The 14588-nt window shown below is 48.7% G+C and overlaps 1 protein-coding gene across 3 annotated transcripts; it reads right to left on the bottom strand.

Moving 5' to 3' along the window:
* Positions 1-1546: 1546 nt before the first annotated feature.
* On the bottom strand, positions 1547-14240 carry LOC135322142 (zinc finger protein 418-like). 3 transcript variants are annotated; one of them, XM_064489942.1, is made up of 3 exons: positions 13753-14238; positions 11724-11850; positions 1547-5664 (listed from the first exon to the last, which is right to left on the bottom strand). In XM_064489942.1, the coding sequence occupies exons 1-3, from the start codon at positions 13783-13785 to the stop codon at positions 3590-3592; spliced, it is 2235 nt and encodes a 744-aa protein (XP_064346012.1). In that variant the 5' UTR covers positions 13786-14238; the 3' UTR covers positions 1547-3589. The 3 variants fall into 3 exon arrangements, with proteins under 3 accessions (XP_064346012.1, XP_064346013.1, XP_064346014.1); XM_064489944.1 differs by having other exon boundaries at positions 5530-11536; positions 13753-14240; XM_064489943.1 differs by lacking the exons at positions 11724-11850; positions 13753-14238 and adding an exon at positions 5938-10067.
* Positions 14241-14588: the final 348 nt, after the last annotated feature.

Here is a 14588-nt window from a genome sequence, read left to right as displayed (position 1 = left end):
CTGGGGGGGATCCAGTGCCCCTGCATTGCAGACCACCACGACCGTGCTGTGTCCTCAAGGGCCGCCCAGGACAAGAATGACCAGGAACTCTGGGCAGGGCATTGTCTTTGCGATGAGTGCTAGAAGCAAGGACATAAAACACCTGGGCAAGGCACGGAACCCTCTGTCTCCTGGGCCCCACCCCTGTTCTCCTGACCAGTTATCATCCACCTTCACCTGAACCTGCACCCCACCAGGACCGCCCCTTCCTCGCTGTCCCCTGAAGTACCACCTCAGATCAGATGTGTCCTAACAGCTTGGGGCAAGTAGGCCTCAGAGGAGAAAATCTCACCAGTTTCCCTTGGGAACCTTACCCTGTGGCAGCCTGGAGGCCCTTCCACCTGAGTTTCCTGGGCCTGAGTCCTCCTGAGACACCTCACCAGGGACACAGAGGCCCACAGTGTCACCCTCACCCAATGGGTGTGTCTAGAAAAGCAGCCACAAGTGATGGTGAAGTCCATGAAGGGGAAATACTTGTGGGAAACCATCAGTCAATAATCACAGAAAAGGAAAGATGAAAAGAACTTTGAAGAGAGTTCAGAGGATGAGAATCCCTTACAAGGAATCAGATGAGGCCAGAGGGAATATGGCTGTGCAGGGGATCTTCCCAGCCCTCCACTTCATTCCCACTCTCCTCCCACTGCCCCTCTGGGGAGGCTGCATATCGGCTCCAGCACCAGATGGCTACTGAGAGGAGGCCACTCAGGGATTCTACTGCCCCTCCCAGGGTGTGCAGGGAGGTCCCTCCCCTCTGGCTGGTCAGGATTCTCTCTTCAGCATGAGGCCGCTGGCATCTCCAGCCACCTCCCAGTCCGGAAACCTGTTGTCTGCCTGGCCTTTTCAAGTCTCCTGCTGCACAGGCTAAGTTCAGTTTTCACGAAACACCCAGGGGACCCCAAGGAGAATTTCTCAGCTCCATCTCTGAGTACATCCCACTTTCACGGTGGGAGAATTTATACCTTGGAAATTGGCAAAACCTACAAAGTGCAGCTAAATTTATTTGCTTTACTGAGTGCCGGGACTTAAATGATGGAAACAGCAAAAACATATTGAAAAAATTTGGGAAATGATATGATCAAAAATTGTACAATAGATGTCTACGTGGTAAACAGCACATTATACAAACGTTCAAGGTCACAAATCTCTAGGGAAGTATAATGAAAACCAGAGAGATAGCACTACTCATTGACTCAAAGGGCTGACATTCCAGATTGCCACAGGGAGCTGGGGTGTAGCTCACCGGCAGAACACACGTTCAGCATACATGAGGTCCAATTCCCAGTATCTCCACTTAAAAAAAAAAAAAAAAAAACCGCTTATCATGGACTTTGAGGAACTGGAACTCTCCCACAGTGCTGATGGGAACACAAAAGGGAACCGTTCTTTTCGATCAGTTTCTCACTCTCAAAAGGAGTTAAACATTCACCTGCCCCATGACTCACACATTGCACTGAGTTATCAATGAAAGATAAAGGAATCATACATCCATATAAAGAACTGACACAAATGTTTGTAGCAGCTTTATTTTCCATAATGAGAACCCAGCAAAATAACACCCAGAAAACACCCAGGAAAAAGATGAATGCATAAACGCCCAGTGATACACTCAAGGAATACTACTCAACAGAAAATAGCTAAGTCACTCATATACATCGCTGATGAATCTCAAGTAACTAGGCAACAACGGAAATAGGAAGAAAAAAAGAGTAAACACTTTATGATTCCAATCAGATAAATTCACGAAAATGCAGAGGTATTTACTGCAAGGGAAAGGAAACCAAATGATACTTGGAGAGGTGAGAAGGGCAAGGAGACACTAGAATAGGACATGAGCTAAACGTACCACAACAAACATGGGCATGACCAGGACTGTGGTGGTTTCAGAGGCTCATTCCTAGGTGAAAACTTATTAACTTGTATATTTCAAATATATGCAGCTTAGTACACGTACATTATACCTTGATAAAGCTTTAAAAATTGACTCAAGATGAAAAATTGGTATGTCCCACTCTTTGAAAAACAGGTTTGGCAACCCTGTATTGAATCCACCAACTCTCTCCGACTGCCCGCTGGGGGTCACTCGGAGCTCAGTCGCAGCAAATCCAGGGAGCAATGACGTACACTTCTACTGGAGGCAACACAAAGGCGGCCTGGGTCACAACAGCCACAGCCTCCTTCTCCTTTTTGTCTTGCCTCTGCAGTGAGGGCCTTGAGGTCAGATTCACTAGCCCCCACAGAACCCAAAACAAAACCTTCCACATATATTGCATGACAGTGACTCCAGCTACGCACGATAAACACACCTGGAGGTCCCAACATTTGTGTACAAACTGATCCTGCATGCTCACTGTCACAGGAACATCTGGGTGCGTTCTTAGAAGAGGCACATTCCATCTAGTTGGCTGCAGCCTCCTCCACTCCCTCTTCGACCAGTTCCTGCACTGATTATGGTTTCCACTGGACCCAGGGGTCTTACAACTAGCACCATTACCTCTAAGAATTGTGCACACCAGGAAGCATCAGGTTCCTTGTAGACTGGGGGAGCACAGGTCCATCAAAAGTCTCCGAACACCCCGTAATCTCTAATTTGACAAAAGGAAAAAACTCATGCCACTCTCAGAAGCACCTGGAGTGAGAGTCAACCCAGCCCTATGGCCCCCCAGTTTCCCCAGTGTCCTTACACTGAACAAGGAAAATGCACATTCCCTGTACATTCATGCCTTTCTCTAGTGAGAAGTCCCCAACATTGAGAAAGATTTGTCTGCTAAGACATTTCCCACATTCAGTGCACTCTTAAGGCCTTTCTCCTGTGTGACTTCTCTGACGATAACTGACGGTGGAACTACCGGTAAAAGACTTCCCAGTCAGTGCATCTGAAAGGCCTTACTGCTGTGAGCCCTCTGGTGATAACGGAGGCTGGAGACAGCGGTAAAGGATTTCCCACATTCACTGCACTTAGGTCCTTCTCCAGTGTGAGCTTTCTGATGACCATGTAGGAGGTAATTTAAGGGAAAAGATTTCCCACATTCAGTGCATTTGTAAGGCCTTTCTCCAGTGTGAGGCCTCCGATGGTACTGGAAGGTGTAACTAAAGGTAAAGATTTTCCACATTCACTGCAGTTAAAAGGTTTTTCTCCCGTGTGAACATTGTAGAGTTCACTAAGCCTACACTTACTATGCTAAGATTTCCCACACTCACTACACACATAAGGTCTTTCTCTCTTGTCAACCCACTGGTGTTTTCTCAAACTGCTTCTTTGGATAAAGGATTTCCCACATTCACTACATGCATAAGGCCTTTCTCCAGAATGACGACTATAATTTCAACACAGAGCATCACTAGACATAAAAAATTTCCCACAGTCACTGCATTCATTAGGCCTTTATCCAGAGTGAACTGTGTGATAACAGAGATTGGATCTAGTGGTAAAAGACTTCCCACAATGCCTAAACTTACAAGGTCTTTTTCCTGTGTGAGGTCACTAATGATATGTGACAGAAACCGGAGACATGAAAGATTTCCCACAGTCACTGCACTCAGTAGGCCTTTCTCAAGAGTGAACTTTTAGGTGATTACGGAGGTTAACAAGACTGGTATAAGATTTCCCACAGTAACTGCATTTAAAAGGCGTTCCTCCTCTGTGAGATTTCTGATGATATCTTAAGCCATGCCAAGAGATATAAGATTTCCCACAGTCACTGCACTCATAAGGCCGTTCTCCAGAATGAACTCTCTGATGACAACGGAGGAAGTAGTTAGTCTTAAAGGCTTTCCCACAGTCAACGCACTCATAAGGCTTTTCTCCTGTGTGACATTTCTGATGATATGTGAAAGAAGACTTAGCCCTAAAACATTTCCCACAGACACTGCACTCATAAGGCCTTTCCCCAGAATGAATTCTCAGATGGTAACGGAGGGCGAAGTTACTGGTCAAAGATTTCCCGCACTCACTGCACCTTTTAGAAGACCTCTTTCCAGAATGAACTTCCTGACGGGAACAAAATCTGGATTTAAAGAGAAAAGGCTTCCCACATTCACTGTACTCAGAAGGCTTTCCTCCTCTGTGAGATTTCTGATGGTATCTTAAGGCAGACCTAGAGAAAAAAGATTTCCCACAGTCACTGCACTCATAAGGCCGTTCTCCAGAATGAACTCTCTGATGACAACGGAGGAAGTAGTTAGTCTTAAAGGCTTTCCCACAGTCACTGCACTCATAAGGCCTTTCTCCAGTGTGAGATTTCCGATGATATGTGAAAGAGGACCTAGACGTAAAAGATTTCCAACAGTCAACGCACTCATAAGGCTTTTCTCCAGAATGACTTCTCTGATGGTAACGGAGGTTGGAACTAAAAGTAAAAGACTTCCCACATTCACTGCACTTATACGGCTTTTCTCCTGTGTGAGATCTCTGATGACGTGTGAGGGCAGCCTTAGATGTAAAAGATTTCCCACAGTACCTGCACTCAGAAAGCCTTTCTCCAGAGTGAACTCGTAGATGACAACGGAGGTTAAAACGAGTGGTGTAAGATTTCCCGCAATGACTGCACTTATAAGGCTGTTCTCCTGTGTGAGATCTCTGATGATAAATGAAGGAAGACTTCAAGTTGAAACATTTCCCACAGTCACTACACTCATGAGGCCGTTCTCCAGAATGAACTCTCTGATGACGACGGAGGAAGGAGTTAGTGGTAAAGGCTTTCCCACAGTCACTGCACTCATACGGCTTTTCTCCTGTGTGAGATCTCTGATGATAAATGAGGGCAGACCTACAGCTAAAAGATTTCACACAGTCATTACACTTATAAAACCCTTCTCCAGAGAAAACTCTCTCACGTGGAATCAACTCAGACCTATCGGAAAAAGACCCTGCACAGTCACTGCACACGGAGCTGCTTGCACCACTGTGCAATTTCTGGGGATAAATGACGTCAGACTTGTGGCTCAGGGATTTCCCACATTTGCTGCACTTGTCCTGTCTTGAACCAGTATACATTTTTCCATGTTGACTGAAGGTTGAGTTTTGCCTAAACGTTTTGCCACATTGGTTAAACACATGAAGCGTTTCTCCAGAGTGGATTCTATGGTGCATAACAAATGAGGCTTTGTACCTAAATGTTTTGCCACACTCACTGCACACAAAGCGTGGTCTTTCAGTGTCGACACCCTGGTCCCGAACAAGTGTGTGTTCAGGGCCGAGGGCTTTGTCGCATTCTCCTGAAATGGGACGACTTCTGCTTTGTAAAGCTGTGGCTGTATTTGGCTTCTCCACAGTAGGTGTGGCCTGTTGCTGCAGAGGTCTGGCATTGGCCACGATTTTCCCGGAAGTAAAAGGATCATGTGACACGTGGAATCTGTGGCTCTTGAAAAACGAAGCCCCTTGCACACTGCTTTCCAAAGGTATATAGAATTGTGTTGCACACGCCCCACACCTCAACAGTTTCTGGCTGTGTCCTGTTCCTTGCTGCTCAGCCACCTGGAAAATGTCTCTCAAAACAGGACCACACATCTCACAGGGGTGGGTCTTCTGGGAAGACGAAGCGGCCTCAGGAGACCCAGCCTGGGTCACCGCTTCGGGAACAGTCTCTTCACAGGATGTCTCATCACCCCCAGCTCCACAGCAGCAACCTGAATGCAAAGTGACAATCGTGAAGGACACGTAGACTTCATGGGTGTGGGGGAGGGGGGCCGAGCTCACCACAAATGTGTGACAGTCTCACGTAAGAATGAGGGTTTTCACGCAGATGGGATGCTTTTCAAGACTAGGGAACTGGAATTGAGTTTGAGCAGCAGCTGCTGTGCATTACTGGGCCCCTAGAGTCTGACAATGGTGGAGACCTTACCCGGGGAAGGACACAGAAACAGGCTGTGACACAAGGATGCGCAGAGTCTAGTACTCACTTCTCCGACCACAGCTTCCTGTGGGGCCTTTTCCACTGCTGATCTGAACCTCAGCAGAAGGGTGGGATCAAGGCCATGAAAGCACAATCACAACACATGCAATGGCACCAAAACCCTGCATGAACAAAGACACAGGCCAGCTGTATTCATAACACAGCCCTGATGCTACACTGTCCCCAGCTGCCGTTTACCAGGATCAGGCCCCTCCGAGCCCACCTGCCCATGGCTGCAGTCATGTTCATACCACGATGCACAGAGGACCCTTCTCTCTAAGTCCTATCTGCAACCACCTGGGACATGCAGGACACAAGCAGTGAAGGAAAAACGGGACAAGCGAATGGCCACTGCTGTCCCACAGCAACGCAGCACACAGCAGCCCCGAGAAGGGCACAAGGTGAGTGACCTCACCAAAGAGCAGAAAAGGAGACACCATCCTTCACCAGTGACAAAAACAATTCCACGGCTGCCCAGGAAGGAAATCGCTTAGCCTTACAAGGCTCAAGAGTCAAATTAAGAGCTGACTACAACACACTGGAGCATAAAGAAAGGAACCAGCACACAGAAAGGATGGCTGGAGACACTGTGTTAGCACAGACATCTGGAGAACACTAGGAAATAAGGGCTGGGCTGTCACTGGGCTTACTATGTCAGCCACAAGGGGGAGCCACTGCAGCCCTGGTGGCCTGCTCTGCAGGAGACGCCAGCTGCCTGCTCCACAGAGGACACTGGAGCTTGCGCCAGCCAGCTACCCAACAGCCATGGCAACAGCACATGCCCTGGAGTGTCCGAAGCTACAGGGCCACACCTCGGTGAGAGCTGCCGTTGTGGCAATCTAGGATCAGGGCTGCCACCCCCTTCCAACCCTGTGCACGTCCTGGAGCCAGCCAAAGTGCTGCACCTACTCTGTGGCTGCTGGCATTCCAGAACCTGCCGCCACTCTGTAGCCACCGCTACATCTCGTACTACTGTGTCTCAGGGCCAGAAGACCACTTCGCTACAGAGTCGCCAGCTCTACCCCCCGCAGCCACTGTGTTCAGGTGTGCGGCCACACACAGACCCCGGGGCTGCTCCCTGCGTGGCCACATCTCACAATCCAAAGGCAAGGCTGCTGAAGACTAGGCAACGACCCACACCCCAGAACTGCTGTCACCCCACAGGTGCCCGCCTGTCAGACACCAGGGCCAGCACAACCAACAGGGAGCCCAAGAGCCAACTGGGCACCAACATGGATGGATCCCTTTGGCCAGAAGCTCCTCCGTCCATGGGAGAAAGAGTATGCGAGTTCCCCAGCAGCCTTCCCCACCGCTGTGGACACGCTCAGCCTCGCTGACTGAGAACTCCTGATACCTTCACCGGGGGTGACTTCAGGTGAAGCTGCTGCACTAACACAAATACAGCTGGCTCTTCCCCAGAGTCACAGTGGCCACAGACGATCAAGCTGGCACCGCTGCACCCACCACAGGTGGGGTCTTTCCCCACCAACACGGTAACACCCAGTCTGCAGGAAACAGGCTGCACCAACAAATCAGCACACATTGGCGCAAGGCTACAGAAAACCACCACCGCCCAAAATCAAGGAAACGTGAAACCAATACAGAATACCATAATTTAGCTGAAATCACACCCAAGGAAATGGAGATCTACCAAGTATCAAAGAATTCAACGTAAATGTTTGAACAAAGTTCAGCCAGCAACAACATAACCCAGAGAGACAATTCAACAAAATAAGGTAAACAATACACACACACACAACTTGTTCAACACACAGATAGAAATAATACAGAACTAAACGGACTGACTCAGTGTGCACTGGGTACACCATGCAGAGCAGAGTGAGCACTATGCTCACCTAAGCGCTCACCTGCAGGTGCCTGCACTCACCGCACGAATACTGGCTGCGAGGAACAGCAGGATGCAGGAATCACCCCATAATTTCAACCAGTGCTCCTGAGTTTCTGGTGTACCCGATCCCTAACAGGGCACTCAGATAGGTACAGGTGGGAAATGAATCACTGATGGGATTCTTAATGGGATACAACAGGCCGCTAAGATACATCAACATAAGAAGAAATGCAGTGGGGAGGTGGGGATGGTGTATCCCAGTGGGTACAGCATGGGCTTAACATGCACCATGTCCTGGGTTCAAGCCCCAGTATTTCCACTATCAATCAATCAATTGATCAATGAATCAAGCAATCTAATTACCACGACCCCCCCCCAAAAAAAGAGAAAATAAACACCTTTATATCTCAAGGAACTGTTGAAAGAACAAACTAAACCCAAAATTACCAGAAGAAAGGCAGTAAGAATTCTCAGGGCAGAAATAAATGAAAGAGACTACAAGACAAAAGACAAGGAGTTCACTTTTGAAAAGTTAAACAAAATTGACAAATCTTTACGTCCACAAAGAAAAAACACTCAGATAAAATCAGAAATCAAAGAGACATTACAACTATTAACACAGAAACACAAAGGAGTACAAAAGACTACTATGATGAGTTAAATACCAACAAATTGCATAACCCAGAAGAAATGGATACAATCCTACAAACCATTTAACCGAGACTGAATTGTGAAACTGAAAAAACAAACAGACCTAACCAGTAAGGAGATGGAATCAATTATCAAACATCTGCCAACAACCAACAGCCCAGGACCAGACAAATTCGCTGGTCAAGTCCATCAAATATTTCAGAAGAATTAGCCCCATCCTCCACAAATTTCCAAACATTGAAGAGGATGAACCTCTTCCAAACTCATTTTATGAGCTCAGCATTACCCTGCTACCAAAGCTACACAAGGACACTACAAGAAAGCTGCAACCCAACATTCATGATCAACACATAAGCAGAAATATTCAGTAAAATACCACAGAACCAAATTCAGCAGCGCAAGAAAAAATACACCCGGAACAACTGGAGTTACCCCTGCGATGTAAGGATGCCTCAAGGTACACAAATCAATGCGATACATGCGATACACCTCTTGAGCAGAATGGAGAATAAAAAGCATATGATCTTTGCAATTGATGCAGAAAAAGCATTCCAAAAACTTCGGCACACTTTTATAGTAAAAACTCTCAACAAACTAACTACAGGAGAAGCGTACTTCACCATGATACACGCCATATATGACAAGTCACAGCCTAGTCCATATTCATAGTAAAATCTGAAAGTTTTCCCTCTCCAATCTGGAATGACACAAGGATGGACTCTCTCATCACTTCTGTTCAACTACAGGAGTCTACCCAGACCAATTGGGCAACAAAAAGAAGTAAGTGGCCTCTAAATCTGAAAGAAAGAAGCAAAGTCTTCTCTACAGATGACACTTAAAGACTCTCTCACAGAACTTGTAAGAGTGCATAAACAAAATCAGAAAGTTGGAGGATACAAAATTAACATACAAAAATCACTTGAATTGCAGCCCAGTAACAATAGACTATCTGAAAAACAAACAAACAAAAAAGAGTGACAGTTTTGAAAGGAAGAAACAACTGCAGTTAACAGCATCAACACCAATACATACTTAGGAAGGAAATTAACCAAGGAGCAGAAAAATGTGTATGTGAAAAAGTGTTTAGTCACTGATAAAGGACATTAAAGGTGGAAATAAATGGGAAAATGCCCAGTGTCCAGGGATTGGAAGAGTTAATATTGTGAAAATGGCCGTAATATCCAAAGTCCTCTAGTGTGTATGCAACTCCTACTGAAATTCCAACACTATTTTTCCCAGAAATAGAGAAAAACTACCTGTGCAGACAACCACAAAAGAGCCTGAACAGCCAATGCAATCCTGAGAAGATCAGAGTGAAAAGCATCTCAGTCCTACCCTCGAATCATATTACAAAATGACGGTAATCAAAACAGTATGGTACTGGCATAAAAACGGACAGGCCAGAGAACAGAAGAGACAGCCCAGAACAAGCCCAGGCATCCGCAGGCAGCTGGCCTTCGGTAAGGGCACAAACTGCACACAGGAGCAAAAGCACAGTCTCTTCCGTGAACACTGCTGGGAAAACTGCATATCCACATCAAACGTATGAAACTGGATTCCCATATTCCAGGACTCATGAAAACGAACTCAACAAGGATTAGACACCTAAATGGAAGAGCTGAAACCGTAAACTCCTAGAAAAACATACACAAGAGGGCTCCGTGACACTATCCTTGGCAATCAATTTCAAACTTTGGCACCAAGGAGGGAAGGTATAACTCAGTGGTTAGACTACATACTTAGCATGCACAAGGTTCTGACTTCAATCCCCAGAACCTCCATTTCCATAAATAAGTAAACCTAAATACCTCTGCCCCTCACCCCAGAAAAACATACAAAATATGGCACCAAAAGCACAGGCACCGAAAGCAAAAGCAAACACGTGGGACTACATCAAATTAAAAGGTTGCTGAACAGCAAAAGAAAAATTCAACACAGTGAAAGAGATACAAATGGTTAACCGGTGCTCACAATCACTAATCCTCAGCGGAAATGTAGATCAAAACCATGAACTGTCACCTCAGGCCTGTGAGAATGACTTAGCAAAAAGACAACAGAAAACATGTTGGTGAGGATGTGGAGACAAAAGAGAACCTTCGAACATTGTTGCTAAAAATGCAAATTAGTGCAGTCACTGTGGAAAGTATTACAGTTATTCCTCAATAACTCTAGGTATATATGAACTAAATCAGTATCTCCATTTTTATTGCAGCATTATCTGCACAGACAAGAGATGGAAACCTTCTAAGGCGTCTATTAGTGGATGAAGTGATCATGAAAATGTGGTATACACACATGCAAATATACGTGAAGAAATATTCAGCCGTGAAAACAAAGAACCCTGTCACTAGCAACAACATAAATAAACCTGGAGGACATTATGCTAAGTCAAAGAAGCCACTCAGACAAAGACACATAAGTATGCTATTACTTATAAGGAGAATCTTCAGAAAACAAAAATAAAGTGAACTCAGAAACAGAAAGAGAAGGCCAGAGGCTGATGACTAGGTAAACTGGGAGATGCTGGTCAAAGGATATACTATCATTTACAAGACCAGAAAGTTCTGAACATCTAATGCACAGTATGGTGACTGTAGTTATTAACACTGCATTGTCAAGCTGCAATTTGCTAAGAAAGTACATCTTAAATGTTCTCACCAAAAGAAAAAGAAAGAACAAATAAATTAAGTTAGCTCACACGTTAACTCCACAGCGATAATTATTTTAAAATAGCTATGGATATCATCCTGTTACATACTTTAAATATATAGAGTTTTATTTGTGCATTGTACCACAATAATGGTGGGTGGGTGGGGACAGGGAGAGAGGATGTCTAAACATCACAAAGAGAACAATACAGGAAACAGTTGAACCGTAGCTCAAAGTCCAGGTAAGTACCCACCATGACAATGGCTGCAATTCCATACACAGGACAAATCCAGGCACATGGAATTGTCAGCTCCAGTTGGGGCCACAGAAATTGCATGGATCTGGACACACTGCCCCACTCAGGGAAAGGGGAACCAAGGTGCATCCATTAGCCTTACTGCAAGACAGCTGACCTCCAATCCTTCCCCATGAGGGTTCAGTACAGCAGGTACTAAGGCTGCAGGAGAGAGAAGAGCAGTGCAAACACCCCAGCCTTCCACCTGCCACAACTCCCCCAGAAAACTGCGGAAGCAAGCACTGCCTGCAGCACATTTGAGGACAGAGCACCACCTTCACAAAGGGGAGTGAGGCAGGACACAGAGCCTATGCCACTGGGGAGGGGGAAGCGGAGGGGACGGTCTCACCCAGTGAGGATACAAGTGCATAGTTCTTCAGCATCACATCGAGGTACAGGCGTCTCTGAGCCTCATCAAGGAGCCTCCATTCCTTCCCGGAGAAGCGCACGGCAACATCCAGAAAGCTCACACCACCCTGTCATGAAGGGGACAGACGAAATCTTGAACGTTCTCCCTCTGACAACCCACAAGCCACCTCCCCACACATCTATGCCATTCCCACCCTCCACCGGACCTCCCACCTGACAGAGGATGCCAGGCCCTGGTGCCACTGATGCCCACAGTCTCCTCACTGCCCGTTAATCAGTGTTCAGTCCTCAGCAACAACAGACAGGGGCACACACATGCCATCTCAGCTCTGGGCCTGGCCTGAACGGCCCCAGCCCTCCTGCCAAGCAATTCCTCTTGGATCTCCCAAATCACGCCTGAAAGACACAAGCTCGCGCTTCACCCTTAAGTCTTCAACACCAGGGTCCAGGAGCCATCAGCTCACACCTCCTCTCCATGTGCACATCACAGTGTAGACTGCACCTCTCTCGCATCTTCAGAACCTACCCTTGCACTCCCACAGCCCTGCACACTTCCTGCTCCACGCCACAGGAGTCTCCCGGGACACACCCATGTGCTTGGCACAAGGCCTGCACAGAATGCTTGAAAAATTCAACTACGATTCAGCACAACCATGGTCCTCTAATGCACCGAATGCCAGGGAAAGCGTCCAACATTGCACAGAAGACCTCCCCAGCTGCCTCTAATCCTTGCTTCACTATTAGCCACCGGGAACCAAGAGTCAATTTCATACTCCCATGATCCTGCTGCGTTTCTGTACCGCCAGGCTATCCCTTCAGCAGCCACAACGCTCCTCTCTCCACTCAACCTTTGTGGAAACCCCAGCCCTGAAGATCTCCCTACCAGGAACAGTGACGACCATATTTGCCCCAGACCTCTTCCGTCAGAACAAGACTCAAACTACCTGGACCCCATCAAACCTCACCTTAAAATTCTGGAAAGCTATACACTGCTAAATAAGCAGCACTCCCAGCCTCCCTGCCATCTTGTCTCAGTTCCCGCTACGTCTCCCCAGCCATCTCTCGTCCACTCATCCCATGGAAGCCTTGGCCACCTGCCCGATCAACTCCTCTCCCACACCGTTCCCACTGCCACTTCACCTCGCTTGCATTTGCACTGCCCAGCAAACCCAACCAGGCACTCAGCGAGAGCCACTTCTTAGCACACACCCGTCTTTTCGACCTACTAATAGCATTGCCACCGTAACCTACGTTCCCCTCCTAATTGTGTTAAACAGCTTCACCCTCGTGCACATAACGGCCATCATTTTTGAAAGTCTCCATCCTCAACGACTTCCCTAGCTGTCCAGACCTGCCTGTCCCGCTACCCGCTTGTTGCCTACACTCACTCTTCTCTGAAACATTTCAGACTCTTAAGAGCGGAAATAAACTTACAGTATCGCCAAGGAAAATTAACCTACTGCTAACGTCCCTAACGAACGGATGGGCCTTCCATCTGTCGCCTACTAGGACGAAAGACTAGGTCGTCCCTCACTACTTCCCTTCTCTCACCAAGAGCAACACCCCCAATTCCGAGAGGCCCTTCTCCAAAAGTGGATCCAGAATTCAACCACTTCTCACACATCCAGTGCGGTCACTCTGGTCCATCAACATTCACTACGACTCTTGCGATTAATCCTCCTGTGCTGCCTGCCTCCTCCCTTCCCCCCTGCCCCCTGCCGCCAGTCGGCTCTGGTCTCTGCAGCTAGATGGAGCCTGTTTTGGTCTGGGTTGCTGTACCCTGGACCCGACTCAGTCCGAACTCCAGCCTTTACATGTACCCTCCTCTCTGCCTGGGGGCCCGTCCCCGCGCCGTCATACCGTCCGTCAGAAACACGGCCCCACGCACGGCCGCCTCCCCGGCCTGGACCCCGGCGCCCGGGCCGCAGGCACGCGAGCAGGCGCCCCGCACTCGGGGCTCTAGTGTCCGGCGGGAGAGGGCGGTGCGGGCCCGGAGGACGCGCGTTTACCTGAGGCGGGTCCCTCAGCGCGGCCGCCGCCATCGGGGTCTGAGGGCGGAGCGGGGCCGGGAGCCGTAGGAGAGGAGAGGAGACCGGGAGCGGCGGGACAGGAGGGGTCCCGGGCGTCGGGTCCGTATCCCGGGCCTGGCGCGATGCCCACCGGGGGGCGTCACGGAGCCTCGGAGCCTCGGACGCGCCTCGGTGCAGCGGGCCAGCGTCTCCTTCGGACCTTTTCGTTCCCGGCCCGCCACGCAACAGGAGAGACGCAGAAATGAAGGCTACAGGTGTGAGGGCACCCTGGCTGGCTAGGCGGGTGCCCCCTTCCTCCCTCACTGCCCCATGAGGAGCCTCGCCCCCGACAGAGGTCGAGGGAACGGCAGCAGCGGGCCGACTCCGCCGCCGGAGCCGCCAAGCAAACTGGCCGCCGGCAGAAGAGGCCGGAAGTCCCGCCCCTGACGCATGCTCAGGCGGGGAAGGCCCGCATCCTGCTCCCGTATTGGCTCATGCCTCGTGTCTGTCTGCCTTGGCCTACTTCCGTGTGACGTAAGTCCCGGGGCTCTGACGACCTCAGGGAAGAAAGTTCTCCAGCCTGAGGGCAGGGATGGTGGCCACGAGGTTCCCTGAGGAGTGCAGGAAAGTGATGCTCCTCCCGCGCGAGCCGCTTTGCTCCCTGTTCATGGCGAGGAGAACCGTTGTTTCAGACTCCTCGAAGCTCATCCTGCCTTCAAAGAACAAGTACTATTTTAGACGTTGGTCAGGGAATGCTGTCCGCCTTTCCAGTTCTAAGAGGACGAAGCCCGAAGCCGCTGCCGCCGCACCCCCACGCCCAGGTGTGCCCCGAGCGG

Source organism: Camelus dromedarius, chromosome 9 (assembly GCF_036321535.1).
Source record: "Camelus dromedarius isolate mCamDro1 chromosome 9, mCamDro1.pat, whole genome shotgun sequence".
In the NCBI taxonomy this organism is placed as follows: Eukaryota; Metazoa; Chordata; class Mammalia; order Artiodactyla; family Camelidae; genus Camelus; species Camelus dromedarius.
This window is presented reverse-complemented; position numbering and strand designations above follow the sequence as displayed.